Raw genomic sequence first — 19,738 nt, 5'->3', positions numbered from 1 at the left:
AAGCCCCAGACTCCTGAGACAAAGCAGAGCCTACAGCTCTAGGTGTAACCACCAGCTCTCCCCCACAAGGAGGATGGTTCTGGCAGAGGAGGAATCTCCAAACATCATGGGTAGGAAAAGGAAGGGAGCTTTATTACTGAGAATGTGCTGTAAGGTCACTCAGACTAGGAGGTAGTCAGGAAGAAAGAGAGGGCTCTGCATGATCAGCCAGTGGATTAACAACATGTTATATACGAAGAGACAGAGAAAACAGAAAATTACCTCTCAAAGGTATACTTGCTTTCAGCCCTGAAGAAATACACATGGGACTTGAACTGCAGCTTGAAGACAAAATCCTTCTGAATGCCGTCTGCCTCTACAGGGGAGCTGACTGCGTAGCCAAGCAGTGGGAGACTAGCCAAGGGATAATCGTCCTGGAAAAGCCCAATAGCCCAGCTCTTAGTGCAAGGCATCCCGTCACACCATTCAGCCCAACGCACACTCACTCTTTTGTACCATATAGGTAAGGTCTTTGTATTTTTGTTTAGGATAGAATGGGAGGAGGATCAGCCTTTATCTTTTGTGAGGCCTCCAAGCTTATCATGAAACCTTCCCCAACCCCTTTGACTGCTTTTATAGAGTTATTTGCTTCTATTCCCCTGCCCATTACTGCCTCCTGGGTTCCCCCCTTCCCCCTCCACACCCCCTCACTGGAACTCTAAGCATGGATCCAACCCAAAAGTTCAAATATCCCTCCCCAGAAGAAATATGCCCTCAAGGCAAGAAGTCTGAATAAACAGTTTATTGGCTTAATAAGATGAAAAGGCACAGGTTACACTGCAGCACAGTTTGTTATCAAGCAGGTGCTGGAGGCACCACAGGCAGCAAAATCCCCAGGGCCTCTTCAACTGTTCTGAAGCCCAGCAGGGAGAGAAACGGACAGAGACTGACCAAAGGCTGCTGATTCCCTCACCTCCATCAGTCACTGCATGAGGAGACATCTTCCCCCCCTCCCACAGAAGGTCAGTACCAGTAACAGAACTGGAAACCCTGATTAAATTCTGCAAGAAGGGCCCATGGCCTTACAAAGACTGGTTTCGTTACGAACGACCTCCTCTTCTACTTGTTAGACTCCTTCAAATAGCAGCAAGCTGCACCCGGAGCAGAAAGGCAAGGACCTCTAGGTTCCCCCTGACACTTAACATGGTCCCCTCAGCTACAATTGCTCACCTGGTGTGTTTTGTAGAAGAACAAGCAGAAGTTGGTGAAGACAACCCACAGTTTCTGCCAGCCATTGCTGTTCTTGAACTTCCTCAGCAAGTATCCGGAGAGCTGGTTCTAGCACAGAATGAAAACAACTGTGAAACAACCGGTCGCTGTCCTTCAGAAAAAAACAACAGCTGCCACAGATAAAAAGCTTGAGGCTGCCTGCCATAACCGCTCCTGCACTTGCCCATGTGTGTGGAAAGCCTCTCAGATATTTCACACGGTGACTGAATGACTTTGTATCTTCAGCTCAGTAATTCACGGCTATGTTCTGATGAACAAATCAGCGATGCCTCTCCACTAACAGCAACTCCCCCTGTATGTTTAAATGCTCACAGCACCTCTCCGCAGTGACAGGCAGCACACAGGCTCACTCACCCCTCCAGCGATCACTCTCCTCTACAGCCTATCGTCAGGGGAATGGTGACAGCCATGAGGGTGTCCATCCTTTTAGCCACCCGTTTTTACATGCAGTAAACCCATGTAAAACACACTGTGTGAGAAGGAAAATAAGGCAGAAGAGGAAACACAGGATGCTAGAGTTGCAGACAAGCTACATGTGGCAGCTACGCGAAGCTAAGCCTGGTGTGGGAAGCAGGAATGTTGGAACATTGCTGCTTGAGAGTCAGAGCCACCGAGCACTTGTGCAGCAGGATAAGGAAACCTACGGCACGGAATGACAGCAAATGGATTTTGTAATTAGGGAAAAAGACAGGATACACAGCAGAATTACATAAAGAACCATTTTGGGGAGCATAAACAGGAAGAAATCCTGTATCAAGAAGGCAACGTTACAACTCTGCCACTGGCTGGCTGGGGCATCCTCACACCAGCACACATGGGCTCACTGAGCAATTACAAAGTGAGCAGCAGTACATTTTCCTTGGCATCCCATGGCTCCTCCCACCAGTGCAGAACTTGAGAGGCGTTTTTACCTGGATCATGCACAGGTAATCAGACAGTGATAGGCTCTGGTTCCGGTACCAACAAACATGGGTGACTGTGTTGGGCCGTTGGGCCTGGCCCAGCAAATAGCGAGGAGGAAGCTCTGGAGAAACAGCAAGAGAGCAGAAAACTGAGCAGAGAAAAGAGGGAGAGAAAGAGAAAATCAGACCATTAGGGTAAGAGAAATGATGCAGAAAAGGCATCTGTTAAAGGAAAATGGATTGTGAAAAAAGATGATGGTATTAGAACACGGAACAGATCAAAGTGAGAGGGAGCTGCAAGACCTCACATGTTCAATCTCAGGTCTGTAGCAAGGAGGTCTCATTATCCAGGTACAGAACAGCGAGATGGTACCTTTCACAAGGGTATCGGCTGGGAAAGGAAGGCTTGTCCCCTCTGATAGAAACCACTTCTTTGCCAGCTAACATGCCGAACTTCTGGACCCTAAGCCCAAGTGACATTCATAGTTTCCTTGTTTCCTCCTAAAACTTTCCTTTACTGAGCTGATTGACATGTTCTCTACATCACAAAGACCCAGGAACTTCAGTGCCCAACTTTTAACTCCTTCCATTAAACAAAAAGTGCCTTAACAGCAGGGAAGGGAAGGTAGGAAGGTATGAATACATGGATGCAGCACCCTGCCCCACTGCTGTTTGTCTGGTTAGTGACTTCCTTTTTCTCTTCATGGTATTTAAGGTCCACTTCTGGAAGTCTTCCAAGCATGACAGCCTGCAGGAAGGCGTCCTACCCAACTGACCTCGCCAAAAGTGAAGCCACAGAGCTGGTGCAAGCAGCGCTTTGCAAAAGGAGTGCTGAACAGACATCCATCTTGAAATGTGCAGTACCAAAACATGCCACCAGTGCTGCACCAAGCCATGCTGAATGGTAAGACCCCAGGAAACAGCAGCTCAGCGGGCATGTACTAGATCTCTGGTCAGCATAACACAACTGTGCTGTAAAATGGCACTTCCTAATTCTTGCTGCTCACCCCTGCCAGTGAGGGAAGGGCACAAGCCATATTCCCACTGAGCTTAACGCGCTCTTAATTCTAGGTGCAGTACAGTAGCTAACCGGACCTCAGTATAGCAGAGTCAATCTCTAAAGGAAAATATCATGGATAGGTAACCTATCCTCCAGCAAGGCTGATGAAACCCAAAGGAACAATTCAGTCCTAGGATATCCTGGGTTTCCTTTAAAATCTTCCTCCTTCAGTGCCTTTGCTGAAGCAAAGCCCTGCTGCAAGGAGAGCAGTGCACGTACATGCAGACACACAGACATGCACAGAGAGGGCAAGCATGGAGCAGCCTTTTAATGGGCCGTGCTCTCCCCAGACGCAGATGCTGCCAAGGCGATATGGGAGATGGAGTGGAGGCCGAGCGAGCCAGGACGGACAGAGTGAGATGTGGGAGCTGCGCCCTGTCGGTACCTCGACAGCCACACTGTGGTCAGTCATGGAGACGCTTGTGTTGCGGTACCAGCACACGTGCATGGTTGTGTTGGCACGGTGGTGGCTCTGCCTGTCCAAGGAGCTACGAGAAGAGTGTATGTCATCTTCAGACTCCTGTTCTAGAGAGACCTCATCAGAGGATCCTGGGGGAGGAGAATTCATCAGCGATTTAAGAAAAGTGTGCAATACAAAGAGCAAGAGAAGCAGGGATTCCTGAGAAAAACTGTTCTCTCTTGCAATGGTCCAGTTTTAAAATACATCAACTTGAATTTGTTACACAACTCATAAAAGCCACTCAGAGCAGATCATTGTGGCTTTCATTACTCAGCTCTGGTTGAGGCAGCTGAATCAATACTATGTAAAACAACAAAAGAAATCCCCACACTTCATCTTCAGTTGATTCTTAGTGAGTAATAGGAAGAAGTGCTCCAAGAAGGGATACCACATGTTTTAGCACATCCATAACACCACCAGACACTGGCACAAGAATGCTGGGCTATAAAAGAACTTGCTGATCTCCAATGACATCAAATTTCTGGACAAGAAAATACACTACATGATTAAATTGAGAAAAATCTATGTGAGAGATGAATAAGGACCTTATAAAATTAACAATTCTGCAACTGGAGCATCTCTGCTTCATTTAAAGCTACCAGGAACATCAGTCTAGGAAGACAAGCATATTTCTTTTGATTAAAACAAAACAAATGCACAATAACTCTCCATTACAACATGAATTATAAAAATAGTCCATTTATGTTATCAAATTCACAATATGGAGAATGAAAAGGACATGAGAACTGATGCTTTTCAAGAAGGCAGGAAACACCACTTACTGTTGGAGCGATTGCATACTGAGTTTTCCAGAAGCGTGTCAGATTTCTCAGTAGATTTCTTGGCCATTTCAATTGCCATGTTTAGGTCTTCCATCCACTTCCCCATCTCCAGGTGGGTGCTGCAAGATAAACAATGTGAATGGAGACCAACCCAGCCTGGAGCCATGACAGAGTGCTAGTTTGCTGAAGGAAGGCACAAGTCACTGCCTAATTCAAGGAGCAGTCCCTTTCCATTAAATAAATTAAAATAAAAAATTCTTCCAAAACATGAGCTTTCCAGACAGGAAGTTGACCTCACACAGCCTCCACCTCTACTTTCAAGCCTTGAAACAAGACTAAAATAACCATTAAAAACTTGGGCTTTACAGCAAAGAGAATTAATAGAGAGCCAGAGGGCCACACAATATCCCCCTCTTGAGCTATCAGACTCAGAAGAGGAATTATGTGGTCTGGGCCATTGCTGTTCTTCATAGAGAGATCTTCATAGCTGATAGGTTATTTCAAACATGAAATCAAGTTTTCACTCCAAAAAGCATTTTGGAGATGGGTGGTATGACCATACTGGAAATTATTTTTTCAAGGAATAAAAGGCAATCTGAAAGATAGCACATCTTTTAAAGGGGATACAGGATTTACCTTACATCTCAAGCCGGTAAAACACAGCATGCGGGAAGATGAAGACTTCTTTCACCCCACATAGCTTCCATCACGGGTTACACGGCTCATGCCATGATCACAGGGTAAGAGCTTTACAGCTCATGTACACGTATCTATATCCATCAGTATGCAGCAGCGTAAGGTTTTCCTTTAGACATGGCCACATGGCTGTGGCATTTCTTTTTTACCTCTGGCTACACTCCTTGTCTGCCCACTTGTTATTTGAAGTGCCATATACAGTTAGACGCTCTTGTGTTTGCTTGGGGAGGGTCTGTGGGATTTTTTTAAGTAGCCATATCTTTTTTCAGAAAGTTTTTAATTTAGACTGAAAATTCTACGCATGGTCTAAACCCAGCAGCAATTTCGACAGGTAGGGAGAGGTAACATATGAAAAACAAAAACCTTTGAGCTATTTCTAAGTTATGACAAGGTAGAATTTATATTTATTTTTCCAAATTTAAGGACCTTTCAAGCACTTTTTGATCTGCAGCTGCTGAGAAACAGTTGATCTTAAAAATAATCAACATTTTCAGGTGTTAGGCTGGAACAAAAAAAAGTTTTGCTTGGTGAATACATCTGCATACCAGAAGTGTGGGCTCCTGTGCCACTAGATAACTGTTTTATAAATGTTCATTAATGGTTATATATTTCAATACAGGCTGTCAAGCAGTAAAAAACACCTATAAATTTTGTGCTCGTTTTGGCTGAGAAAGGGTTAATTCTCTTCACTGTAGTGCCTGTAGTAGTCAGGGACCTTTCCAGCTTCCCATGCTCTGACACGTGGGCAAGAGGCTGGGAGGGGAGAGGCCACAGCCAAGACAGCTGACCCAAACTAGCCACTGGGATATTCCATACCATGTGACGCCATGACCAGTATATTAACCGGGGGAGATGGCGCGTGGCGGGGCGGTTGCGGCTCGGGGACTGTCGGCGTCGGGTCGGTGGGTGGTGAGCGGCCGCGTCACGTGTTGTTTGTTTTGGTGGTTCCTTCCACCTTTGCCCCACTCCATCCCAGGTTTCACACCTCTCACTGGTTTCCTTTCCATTGCATTTTTGTTGTTGTTTTATTTTAACTATTAAACTGTTCTTACATCAACCCACGAGCTTTACCTTTCTGATTCTCTCCCCCATCCCACCGGTGGGGGAGTGAGCGAGCGGCTGTGTGGGGCTGAGTTGCCGGCTAAACCACAACAATTTAAGGTTGAGTTTTAGTGCTCCTATCCTGCATACTTGACATACCCAACTCCAGCTGCCTTTTAGGGGACATGCACAGGGACAAACCCTTCTGAGGCTGATCCCAAGATAACAGATGTGGTAGACGTATTTCAGATATAAAGTAACACAAAAAAAAAAAAAAAAGACACCAAACTCACTGCACAGAGACAAGTTACACAGAAAAGATCTGTTTTCTCTCCAAGCCAGCTTTTAGTTTTTCCTCTCCCTTCCCAGCTTCCTCCGTGACATCCATGCAGGAACTCTCCTTTCCTTACAACCTTTTGTATGTTCTGGATTTTAATTCTTTCTGGGTCTCTAAAATATTTGTACATTTAGATTTTGTTTTGTCTCCTGCTTTATAGCAGTTGTTTAAAGGATGATACCGGCAACTGAACTAACTAGAAAATAACACAATGGTGATGTTATTGCTGCTGGTGTGTGTTTTAATAACACGTCATTCTGTGAGATGAACTACTCCTTCCCAAAACACAACACTGATAAAGGAGTTGTGAAGTGTCCTGTGTTTGTTTTGAAGTTGTGCTTTCCAGAGGATGCATGAAACACGCCCTTGGCTCTGAAGCACACAAACAGCAACTCTTTGGAGAAGGTATTATCAAACCTACAAGCAACTGAGGAAAAGAAATGTTACCTTGCTGCCACCACTATGGTTTTTTGTGCTGAATAAATGGTGAAGCAGTGTGGGACAGCCCATTCATTCTCACTCTCCTCCACCTGCAGAAAAAGAAGGTTTTTCTCATCATTACTTAGTGGCTGATAACACAACTGTCCTCGGCTGGCTAGGAATTTGAGTTACAATATGATTACAACCCGCTTGCAATAAGTGCAAAACAGCTACTCTTTTATGCATACCACCTACTTCAAGTCTGTTTTGGCTCTATAAAGTAATCTACATTGTGTGTTTCTACCGCCACATCTCTAGCGGCACAGCACCACATCCAACAGGGCAAGAAAAGGAGTGTTCTGAGCGGGATTCGGCTTATTACTTACCGGTGGGTCGAGCACTATCAGCTGCAAATCAAACACAGAAAGAACAGTCCCATTAGAATAGGGGGTGGGGGAGGCAGGAGGACTGATTATATGCCTAGCTGTGCACACAGGTGAAAAATGCCAGGACAAATCCTTCTTTCCACATCAGCCTCTCACACCAGCATGAAAATGAATGGTCAAAAGGGCGTGCTCCAGCTGTTTTGCTAATGCTACGGAAGGAATAAGCTTATCACCTGCGGACAAGTCTTTGACACACAGGCTGAGGCACGTGAAGGTCCAGTCCACAGCCAAGAGCACCACAGACTGCTGTCATTGGCCTGGGTCTTTGTGCCCTGAAGGAATTGCCTCAACCTGGCTTAAGGCAAAAGTTGCTTCCTTAACACTGTGATACAACTTAAAACCACTTACCAACATGCCATGCAGAGGAAGATGTCCATGAATTTTGAACTGATTTGTCCCTGTAACCCCTTTGCTTGTGTAGAGTAACATATCTGAGAACTGAAAAAGGCAGGAAGAATAAAATCAACATTCTGAAGACAGCAGGTAGGGCCAAGTATTTTTTGACATCTTTTTAAGAATCTGTTTAAAGGACACTGTAGACACATGAAAAAATGCCATTTCTCAGTCAGTTTGGCCTACTTTCCTTTACTTATAGGAGAGGCAATTAACTTTTAAAATTGTTAGAACTATGCACCATTAAGAAAAGAAGCTGAACAGACAGTATTGTCACAGTCACGCTCTATCTAAAAATCCCTCGAGTGAGTTTACAGTTATGATTGCTGATTTTCATCACAAGCACATGAAAACATACTTTCCCAACAACTTTATCTTGAAGCCTTTGGGTTTATGAAAACCAGAAGGAACACCCACCAGAAAGAACATCCGCTGCTGTAAACCTTTCTTAGTGAGCTTGTACAAGCAACCTTCCCGGATAAACTCCTGCAGCAGAAAATAGGAAGTTAGGTAAAGTTTGATCTTTCCCAAACACAGAGAATTTTAATGTTTTGGGTTTTTTTTTTAATTCATCCCAGAGTGTACACATGTTCATTGGTGCCCAGCAATGACTACTAACGGATTTCTTAAATGCCTGATGACACCTTTCCTTCTGTTTTGTAACATGAATCAGCTCCTTGCTGCAGCCAGCATTTAAATCAATGAAGCAAGAGAAGGAAAAGGAGCAGAGTTCCTGTTGAACACCAGCAGTTCACCTAATACACTTACATCCCCCACTGCAGTGATTGCCATAGCATCCCAAAAGCATACGGGATGCTCCTGTATTTATACTCAGTCCATCTATCGAAACCAAAGAAACAAAAAAACCGAGCAGGAACTGTACAAACTCCTAGAAACACAGTCACCAATACCAGTTTTTCCCAGTGACACAGCTTTCACCGTCACTACGTTCTCCATGCAGTCTCAGTTCACAGACAGAGATTGCATCAGACAGAACTATGCAGACCTGGTTCTGGATTTCCTATCGAGTGCGTGACATACTGCTTCCCACTCAGAGTACCGTACCCCAGCATACCCAGTATCTGCTGTACTGGAAAAACCTAACTGTAGCCAGAGTATAAGCAGAAGCATTTTTGATCTATTCCCTAGGGTATCACCAAAACCTCCATGGAACCTACTCTGAAGACAACTATACAAAGCCTTTACAGACATTCATAAAATGGAGCAGCAATGATGGCAAATAGATGGTTGAAAGGCACTTCCTTGGCAATAAATACTCTAAAAACTAAGCAAAAGTACTCACCCTACCGGGTGCCGTGAGATTATCTATACCAATCAAGTCGTGCTGCAGCTCTGTTAGCTTCTGGAAATTTTCCAGGCGGATGAGACTCTGCTGCAGCTGAGACGTCATTTCTGTGACTTCTTTCAGTGCATCTGTAAGGAAAACAGCACTGAAGGGATCAGAACAGAGCAGCCAACCCAGGCCACCAATTTTATCCCTGGAAAATTGATTCTGAAATTTATAGCCAGATTTAGAGTAAGACAGAATAGTTCAGTCAGAAAGGACCTACAACGATCGTCTAGTCCAACTGCCAACTTCTTAAAGCATATTTTATAGCTACCTAGGGGCAAAATGGAGACTAGCAAGCATCTCCATAGTGCTTCCTATGCTTCTGGAGATTACTGCGTATCTCAGACTTTGTGCATATAACAAGTATTTACCATGTAGCCTAAAGTAAATAAAAAAATTAAAGCCAATTATTTCTACCAAAGATTACTTTATAAATGAATGGAATTGACTATGCAAGCTTTTGACACTACAAAGCAATTATTTTTTTGTCTTTTTTACTTAAAGATGATAAAGAGTTCCTTAAAAAAACCAACTTTTTTCTCCCGCTTCAAAAGGGGACAAGAAAAGGTCTACTTTTCCAGCTTCGGTTAAAACATTAACACCCATCAAGATTACCATGAGAAAAACACTTTCTGGAATGCCAGAAAAAGCATTCTATCTGTGCAAAGAGAACAGTCTACATCTAAGTTATCTTTTGCATTTTCCAAACTAGCTGTTAAGGCAATTTTCTGTGTATTGCAGAAAGCTTTGGAACCCTGCACCAGAGCACATTAGGAGAGTAGTGAAACCTGGTACTGAAAACCTTAAAGAAAAACAAAGTTAGCTTTAAAATGTAAGCTAAAAAAAAATTTTTTAATTAGGCTGCCTCCTGACAGTTTTCTGCTGTTCTACTTGGTATGTTCTGTTTTTTTCACGATATTTAAATTACAGTATTCACTAAGCAGTTGTGTTTTCAGAAATTTAAATCAAAGTTCCTGTGTATTTTGCAGAGCTGCATGCGAGAGCCAGAGAGGTCCTGAATAGAGAAAAAGCATTTACATTGACTTTGTAGATGCAATGTTTGTCTCCCCCAGGGAATGGGCAAAATTTTGTATGTACATGAGAACGGTTACCGCCTAGCGTGTATACAGCCGAGTGCTCACTCACTCCGGCAATCGGCAAAGTCCCGGTGCTCTGCTGTGTAGTGCTTGCAAAGTCTCCCCAGGATCAACTTGTAGTGCATCAGCCTCTGGATTGGTTTGAGCAAAAACGTGTTGAGGGGCAGGTAGCAAACCTTCTGCAGCTCAAACTCCTTATAAACCATTTCCAGCTTCTTTAGGCGTTTAGTTGCTTTCTCCAGTTCTGTCAGGACCTCATCATGCTTCTGCAGATAACTGGTAAACTCCTGTTGAATCATAGAAAAAATTACTTGGATCAAAGGAAAACAGTCTTTAATAGATTTTACAGTGAGCAAGAAAAAACATCCATTCCCCTCTCTACTTTTTTCTCTGACCATGATTATATCATCCAAGACTGCATATGTTGCCATAAATATTGACAAAAATAGCATCAACAACATTGTACATTTCAATGGCTTCATTAAAAGAAACCCAACACAGTATTAAAAATAAAAACATTTGCTTGGTTGCCTCTGTTCACTATTTACCACAGCTGAGTCTTGGTGTGCCTCTGATGAAAGAAGCCAGTAGCACCACCCCTTAATTAATACTTTGCCATTCTAAGACAGTTCTTGTCAACTACTGACTTTTTTCAAGTTGGCATAGGCAGAAGTGTGCTGAGAGGGTTGTCTCATCTAGGCTTATCTACTGAATAAACTGTCAGGCAGCTTCCAGTCAGAGTCAAAACAGATGTCTGTTCAGCACTATGCCTATGCCTGCTGAAGAATGTCAAATACAGAGAGCGCTGATAGTCGGAACAGTAGTCGCACACTTCTGCACTCCCATTCAAGCCACTGGTTTTAATGGAATAATTACTCCACTACTACAGCACAAGTGTAACTGTCCCATGAAGGCACCCTACTCCAAATAAAGGTGACATAATTTCAGAAGAAACTACTCTGCAGTTAAAAAATATTTTGGAATTAAACAACCTTATAAAACAGTGTCTCTGCAGGGGAGAGTTCAAGTTGTGCAAATAAAGGAGAGACAGTGAAGCTAATGAAATAATTTTTCTTTGTGTTCTGCTGAATAATCAAACCACCTTTTCTCAAGATAAATCTAGGCGGTTAAATAAGCAACAGTGGTATAAAACCTTGCTGTAAATATTTTATTAAGTTTTCTTTTTAATTTTTTAATCAGCAATAAGTGTTTGCAATTCACTTCAGGTTCAGTGGAAATACTAAACCTTGAACTCTCATCCTTGACAAAAGGAAAAAATGACTCAGCAATCCTGAGATTCCATTATTTTAGTCTTTTATCTACCTTTAGAGTACGCATATTCCTGAGCATGACATCTCCAATGCGCTGATAATCTCCTTTCATGTGAGCATTGGTTCTTCCTTCCCTGAAACACACATAAGGAGATGAAATAACAAGGCGCAGTACATGGGACATCAAGAAATTTCCATTTCCTCCCTCCACCTTCCCCTGTATTTCAAGACGTAATCTTTAAGAAATGCTTCCCAGGTATCTGTGTATTTTAAGGACTGTTTTAGTGAAAGTAAAGGAACCAGTACTAACGTTAATGCCTCCTCTATCCACTTCTAGCCACTTGACATTCCCATTTCACTGTTCAGGTCAAAAACTTATTACAGTAAATATGGGAGCTGCATAAAATAACAAACAAAGCCATGCTTAGAAAACTGAGAAAGGAATAGAAATTAATTTATGTAAAAGTCTATTTCAGAGTTCAGAGACTTCCAGATAAATGTCACAATATAATCCCACCTGAATTTATGAATTTATTTTTGTTCGTACTTAGTTTACGTTAACAACTTCCTTTTGAATGGTAATTAGATTCTTACATATTACACCTCAGGTCAGGAGAAAGTAATAAAAAAAAAAAGAGACTAAAGACATGCTCTTTGAAATAAATTGTGCTGCAGGAACTGAACTCTAATCTTAATTATCAAAACGTGTTTCCTAGATTTTCACCTGAAGATTTGTTAACTGAAAGCTATTGAAAAGCACAGTGTCTTTTTTTACCTTCTTTTCCTTCTCTTTTCTAAGGCTAGAGACAACACCAGGTTATATTAATGGTTGGACTCCATGATCTTAAGGGTTTTTCCCAATGTAAATGATTCTGTGATTACAAAAACCTTGGTCTGGTGCACAATTCACACGGCTATGGGGCATTATGTACATGGCGGTGCTTGAAAAAGAGGCTTTGAAAAATACATTTAGTAATTTTTTAAAAACTATAATTTATTAAAATACTTTTTCCTTAATTCTATTTAAGCAGAAATACCAGTTCAAATACAGATTAAGTAGGGTTTTGACGTGAGGACATAGGAAAAGGTTCCCTGCTCATTGCCCATGCACTGCACCATTAAAGCTTACCAGAGCAATAGCCTTTGCTCAATCTCTTTCAGAAAGCCTCGATGAAACTCATAAATTGGGTCTATGTTAGAGAAGAGCAATGTCATCAGACCCTCTGGCATAGCATTCTCCTTAATGACTGCGCTGCGAAACCACTGCCAGAAAAAAAACCATAAATTATGATAAATTTTTCTATTTAAGAAATTAATTGCTAGCATAAAAATTTCTACTTCTGCAGCAATGGGGGAGGAGAAAGCGTGTGCACAGGGAAACACCAGGAAGGAAGGAGAAAATTTTAGGGAAGATGTGATCTGGGAAAGATGAAAAGATGTCATTTCTTTCCTTGCCAAACATAACAAATATGAGGCTTATTGGTTCTGGGGACAAGCGTGTTTCTTAATGTAATGATGAGATGGTTGGTAACGGCTCTAAATTACAGTCAATTACTGAATGGCTGCCACAGCCAATGTTATACCACTGCTTCAACACAGATACAATTGCTCTTTCATAAAACTTGGAGCCCTGTGCAAGTTACTCAGTAGCTGGAGACATCTTATTGCATGTCACATCCTGCACTTATCACTTTTGGTTCCCTGCTTTCTGGCAGGGACGTGAATATTACAAAAGTCCTCTGAGATGCTAGATGTTCCTCCGTATTTTAGAAGTGCTGGGAAGCCTGTAGGAGGAATTTGAGCAAGATGGTGCTCACTGAGCTTGCAGAGAACACTTCATCTGAAGACATAAGGCATTAAGGGATTCAAACCCCTCTTTGATGAAATAAAACAATACCATATAGAAACACAAGAGTCAGTGTTCAAACCGGGAGTAAATGAACAAAAAGCTCTCAAAGAAAGAGTAGGAAACTCAAGCTGTCCTCCAAACAAGTACTCACTTGAGTACGCCAGGTGAAAAGAGGGGAAAAGGAGGGGAAAGAAAAAGCAGCAACAAAAGACATAGCGATGGATCTGTAATACCCTTTGCAATTTTCATCTGCTCTCATGCACAAAGAGAAAAGGTTCCCAAGGAATATCACAAAGATGATGGCCAGATTATAAGCAGAGCTGACAGCAATGACTATCATTGAAGCTGAATGCAAAACATTTTAGGCTGTTCCTGTTCACAATTTTCAGGGAGAAAGTTCGTCTCAGACACCAAAATGCCATGTGATGTAGCTAATGACAGAAGTCCAGAGAAGATATCTGCTCTCCCACATGAGGACCTATAGAACAAGGAAGGTGACAACTACATAGCTCATGGATTACGCTTTATCACAGGACTTCCTCTTTCTGTTACCTGGAAGAAATTACAACTTTTTCCAAATTAACAATTACAAATCTGTTAAGAAAAGTTAAAGCATTAAACAACATTAAAAACCCTTACCACTGTAATAACTTCCAGGTCCTTTAAATACGTCCGTTCTGTAGCAAGAATCTCCTTTGCTATGAAGTAGGCCTTGTCAGTTGGATAGCGCTGAAAGAATACAAAGTAATCAACAGGTATTAAAATACAAATGCTCTATTTATTACTAAGCACAAGCTCAAACCTTACATACATTTCGCCTTGCTGTGTGCAAATGGAGCAGCTGATCACTAACAGGGCAATTCTATATTCAGTACCGTATTCTCAAATACGGACTTCACTATAAAATACTATTTATATTTCAAGATTATTAAAAAATAATGTCAGTTATATGAACTCCCACTTCAAAAATCAAGGGAGCACTTTACAAAAAATATCAGAATAGTTATTCCAGATTTCCTAGGTTTTAAACACTTCTCTAATCAAACAGGGGGAATACAGCAGATCCACAACACAGTCCTCCTCCAAAACTATTCTATTTCCACTCACAGCTTTTACCCAAATCCTTTGAAGAACATATTAATTAGTTAAGAAAACACAAAAATCAAACATCATCAGGTGTTGGCTAAATGGTTGTTCCAGGGCTGCTGTTTAAAGAAAAGAGAATACAGAATGGACATGGAAGCACAAAGGAATGAAATGATGAAAAGAGATATTCTGCAACAAAACACAGTCAGAGTTAGCCTGAAAACACACATTATTAACAAAATCACATAAGTAATATTAAGGAACTATCTCCAAACAATTCATTTTAAGAAACTGTCTAGCCTCTTTTCAGGTTATTTTATGCTAGTTACTGTAGCCCCACACATCAGCCGCCTCCCTAGGGGTATCAGAAGACATACTTCTATTCCCTCCATAGCCATCCTCTTAACTTTAACATACCTGTCTCAGGTACATGGTGTCAGGAGAAGTTCTAACTAATCTTTGCTTCAAGTATTTTTTATTTGGCTATTTACCTGACTGAAGCCTTATAAACCATCAAAATGCTGTTGAACCTTAGTGGGCATCCTTCTCAAACAGCCTCTTCCCAAAGGATACCACATCTTTTTCCTGACCTCCCTGGAGACTGAGGTGTGACACAGCTCTTATCTCACTTACCAGCTTCCTCCTGCAGCACTGAACTGCTCTGAAACACCCTGTTTATAAACTGATGGAACAACACACACTAGCTTGACTTTAACTTCAGCAGTCTTACATGATATGACCATTACTACTAACAGATATGGGTTTTGTGTAACACGGCTTTGTGTACACCTCCTCCTGGGCTCCGCACAGGATACTATAGCACACAATGCCCATAAGGGATGGACTTCTACGGAAAAAAAATAGTTTCCCAAGGCAAAGCAAAGCCAGGTTATGGAATCAACCACAGGCTGCAACAAGAGGAGATCACAGGGAGCCTCTTCTCTGCAGCCAAGGCAGAGATGACCCTGCTGTGAGCTCTGCATAGCATCACTGCACACAAGTGCATCTGTTGGTTTCATCCCGCTCCTCAGCATCGCCTCTCCTGGATCTGCCACTATCTCGTACCCATTTAAAACAGCTGCTTAAAGAGTTATCCTCAAGCTATGGATACAATCTGGTATATCCCTGAGAACTCTGGAAAGGACCCTGCCTGTCCTCAGTTCACACCTTGTGCTTTGATCCTCATTCAAGCGCTTTTTCCCCACTCTCAATAATATTTTTCTGGATTGCTTCTTCCTTAAAAACCTAGAGTGTGAAGGCACACAAAAACACAGCGTGCCCACAACCTTGCACTTTTCATAGCCTTCATGGGTTACCATTTTCATCACCTTTGAGCACTTCTGCAGGTTTTCACTTTCAGGTTTCAGAGCTGACTGTGTGTTAGCTTGAGGAACAGAAGACGCTTTTCATTACCCAAGCATCTTCTCTTCATTTCCCCTTGCTTACTGCATCATCACTTTCTGAAGTTCCTGCTGCTTTCCAAATCACTCCCTGCTGAAATTTAGTGCCCTTAAATCTTGTTTTTGGTCTTACACCCATTCTAACTGAATCCCCTGTGCTGAGTCCTGGGAGCAGCTGCTAGGTAGACCCTGTACCAGAAGCAGTGATAAGCGTTACGGCTGTCACAGGGCAACAGGGGCTCTGCCAAACACCTTCATTACCGGTCAGGCACTACAAGAGGAAAGAAAATCAATTAATGCCTGAAAAAAATAAACACAAAAACTCTCTGAGGAGGCAGTCTGCTTTCAAAGTCCAAAGAAAATGTTCCTACAACCATATCAGACATCAAGGCAAATACCCCCACTTGGAAAAACTAGTATTTCACTGTATTATACAATTTCACTGTATTATACAATTCCACCTGGAATCCTTCAAATACTCACTAGATGCAGTAACACCAGCTCATGTCAAATGGAGAACTCTATTCTGAATTTACAAAGGCCAAAGGCAAAGGACTACAAGACTAAGACTTTCCTGTCTGCCTTGCACCTAGATCACAATGTCACAAAGACATCAAGCCTGGAAATAAAACAAACGAATAAATAATAATTCCATTCACACAAAAATGCCTAACTTTTCACTTCAAAGACCAGACTTCCATAGTGTTATAAACAACTCCAGGTGGGGGGAACCCACCGAAAAACCAACACCAAAAAAAAGCCCAGCTTCTATGCTCTTTTAAAGTGGGTTGCCTCAACCAACCTCCATGAGAAAACGAACAGGGAGAAATCTACCAGTGAGATGAAAGAAAACCACAGTGACTTAAAAAGTAACAAAACCACTCAGCTTTCTCAGTGTTTCAGTACAGCAACAGCAGCATCACAGCAGCATGTCATGGAAAGCACACGCTACAAGAGTTGAGTTTGCTGAAGAGTTTACATAAAAATGCCATGATTAACCATGTGGAATTACAGCAGCATCAGTGCCCTTAAAATCTGAGCTCTATTAATAGTGACATTGTAAGATTACCTTTTTCTTGTACAATAAAGCTGTAAAATGGCTGTAAAATTTATCTTGATTAAAATTAATCAATTTAATATTGGTTTCCGCCTGGCTTTGTTTCACTTAACACACTGTCTTCAAATGGAGAAGTCTCAGAAGTTAGCCAAGCTTAAGACCAATTACAATAGAATTCCTTTCCAGGATTCTCACTTTTGTAAATTATTTTCACAGCCTGAAGAGAACTCAAGCTGCTGAAATATCAGACTTTGCAAAATGAGGCAGAAAGGCTTAGGCTTCAGCATTTATGACAGACAAGGCAGTCACTGCTCTTTATTTCCAGGCTATACTATGCCTGCTATAACTATAAATGAGAGGAAGTCTTTAAAGAAAACAAAAACAAACAAAAAAACCCTATTGAAAACTAACAGTAGAGTGATCTGTCAAAGCTATAAACTATACCTCAAAAATTCTAAATGAGATGGGGAGGCTGAAAGTTGGGGGTAGGTGTGTGGAAACAACCCAGTGGTGGGTTGCTTCCATTTCAACTCCCAGTTATTGGTTAAACGTTCCTCTCTCCTGCAAGCACGTATCTGTACCACATCCACATTATGGGTGGTTCTTAACAGCATCGCATCTGACTCAGTTATCTGAGGTCTCCAGGAGAAGAATGCCTAGAGGATTGCCCTGCCAAGAGCTGCTTGTCTCTCTCATGTTGCAGCACTTGGCTCCACTGAGCTGCACAGCGGATCTCAGAAAGCTCCCTTAGCATTCATGAGGAATCACAGGACAAGTGAGCTTTGGAAGCACTAAACCCAGAGCGGCACCTCTGCTTGCAGCTGAGAGTCAGATGTATGGTGCAGTGATCTCCAGATCATCTATTGACATGAAATAAGAGTGAGCAACCTCACACCTGCTGGCACCAAGGAATACCCAAAGACATGGTGAAGACAGCAAACAGCATAGGCCCGTGACCTTCTTGCCCGAGGATCCTGACAGAGGTAACACAAACAGAACATTGGATAGGGCAAGCAGAAAAGCAGGAGTAAAGAGTACACAAGGCAGTTTCTTCTTTGAGATTATACTCAAAGAAGCATAACTTTGAGATTAAAACTATAGATTACAATGTGGCCACAGACTCCGTAAGGAACTGAGTTTGTACAATGAAGCCTTCCTTACACTGTAATGGAAGGTCCTGGATCCTTCTCAAGTACTGAAGAGTCAACAAACCTGGCTGCTCTCTCTCTGCAAGTAGGCAAGGCAAGGGGAGCAAAGCAGCTTGCAGAAAAATGGTCACAGAAGTCTGCTGTTAGGTGGATTTCTCTATCTTATTGGGAGAAACGCAGTGTTCTGTAGAGTGCAGTTTGTCAGATACTATATACTATGCCCCTACAAATGCAAAGTCTGGTAATTTGTTATCCACACCTGAAAACTAGTCAAATAACCCATGTAACAATTTATGTGTGCACACAGACTTTTATTCCTCCTGAGTGCATCTAAATGCTTAGAGTCATTGCTTAGGAAAGAGGAGCTGGCTGGACTAGAAGATTCAAGAGGTTCCCTCCAACCTCAATGATTCTGTGGTTGCAGATCCTTGGTATTGCTAGCAACCACTGTGAAAGCCTGATAACATGGTGTGCTGTGGATAAAAAAGAAAATCTAAAACACAAACTGACATCTAGCCATCTTTGTCATTTTCAAAAACCATGGAGGAACATGAATCCACTGCTTCCCAGAGCACAGGATCAGATGTTGGTATGAAGCAGAACATCAGCTTCACCGCATAGACAAGAGGTGGCTTGTTGCACAGAGTACATAAGACTCTGGAGAAGCTCCTGGGAGACACTGGTCAGAATTTGTGGACTACCACCACTTACTTCACCTTTCAGATAGGCTCTACAGTGTCACAATATGCAAAAGGATATGGATATAGCAAGAGGCCTTGCTAAGTGGTGCTGAAGCACAGAACGAGAAGCTGAAGTTCACGCCTCAAGGAGTAAAGGTGGAATCACCTCCAGATCAAAAACATTTTATAATTAGGATTACCTGAGAAAGCAAGGGTGAATCCTGAGCTATACATGGGGGTGAGGAAAACCCCACATCATGTTGGGGAGTTCCCGGTTAAGGTAATGAGTTCTTACTGGTGGAAAGAAAGGAAAGCAGCCTAGGCTAAGGATCAGTACCTAGACATAAGCACATCTTGAAGGCCCGAAGTTGTTCCTATGAGACTTGTTGCACCCAGAAAAGTCAGAGTAATTTTTGCCCCCCTCTTTTCAGAAAGCAAGCCTCAAGCTTCTGCAAGGCCAGAGCATTGTCCACCTCTCACCAGACAGAAGAGTCAGCCGTGGAGAGGGCAGCTTCAATGATACAGTCAGCTCTGCTGAACAAGCCCGTGACTGACTGGGTATAAAAGGATTCACTGTGATGCCTGCTGCTGAGAAAGCAGAAGTTGTGTTCAGGTCTGTTACAGCCTGAGATGAGACACCTCAGGACCATTCTAAAGGTCCTGTTAAAATTAGAAAGAACAGCTCAGAGGACCAATGAGGCTGTGGTGAGTCTGCGTGGGAAGCAAGGAACCTAGGAAGATTATACCTTATATATTAAGAAATGGTAGCTCTGTGCTATTCTCTGTGCTGGCAAATGAAATTATTTTAGAACACATTTTTATGAATGATACAGAGCATAGAATCATAGAATCATTAAGTTTGGAAAAGACCTCTAAGATCATAAAGTCCAACCGTCAACATAACACCACCATGCCTCCTAAACCATGTCCCCAAGTGCCACATCTACACCTTTTCTGAACATCTCAAGGGATGGTGACTCCACCACCTCTCTG

The 19,738-nt window shown here is 42.3% G+C and overlaps 1 protein-coding gene across 3 annotated transcripts in view; it reads right to left on the bottom strand.

The window, feature by feature from the left end:
• The window catches only part of FARP2 (FERM, ARH/RhoGEF and pleckstrin domain protein 2), an 84,929-nt gene that overhangs the window by 2,619 nt on the left and 62,572 nt on the right, over positions 1-19,738 (bottom strand). For all 3 annotated transcript variants that reach the window (XM_064457040.1, XM_064457042.1, XM_064457041.1), the window contains exons 15-26: positions 14,014-14,103; positions 12,655-12,788; positions 11,578-11,659; positions 10,304-10,541; positions 9,110-9,240; positions 8,224-8,292; positions 7,762-7,851; positions 6,995-7,077; positions 4,474-4,592; positions 3,617-3,780; positions 1,210-1,317; positions 262-413 (exon numbers count right to left, since the gene is read on the bottom strand). In XM_064457040.1, the coding sequence (XP_064313110.1) occupies positions 262-413; positions 1,210-1,317; positions 3,617-3,780; positions 4,474-4,592; positions 6,995-7,077; positions 7,762-7,851; positions 8,224-8,292; positions 9,110-9,240; positions 10,304-10,541; positions 11,578-11,659; positions 12,655-12,788; positions 14,014-14,103 (1,460 nt within the window). The remainder of the gene's footprint in view (positions 1-261; positions 414-1,209; positions 1,318-3,616; positions 3,781-4,473; positions 4,593-6,994; positions 7,078-7,761; positions 7,852-8,223; positions 8,293-9,109; positions 9,241-10,303; positions 10,542-11,577; positions 11,660-12,654; positions 12,789-14,013; positions 14,104-19,738) is intronic.

Source organism: Phalacrocorax carbo, chromosome 7, assembly GCF_963921805.1.
Source record: "Phalacrocorax carbo chromosome 7, bPhaCar2.1, whole genome shotgun sequence".
Classification (NCBI taxonomy): Eukaryota; Metazoa; Chordata; class Aves; order Suliformes; family Phalacrocoracidae; genus Phalacrocorax; species Phalacrocorax carbo.
The sequence above is the reverse complement of the archived record's forward strand: the minus strand, read 5'-3'. Positions and strand labels throughout refer to the sequence as shown.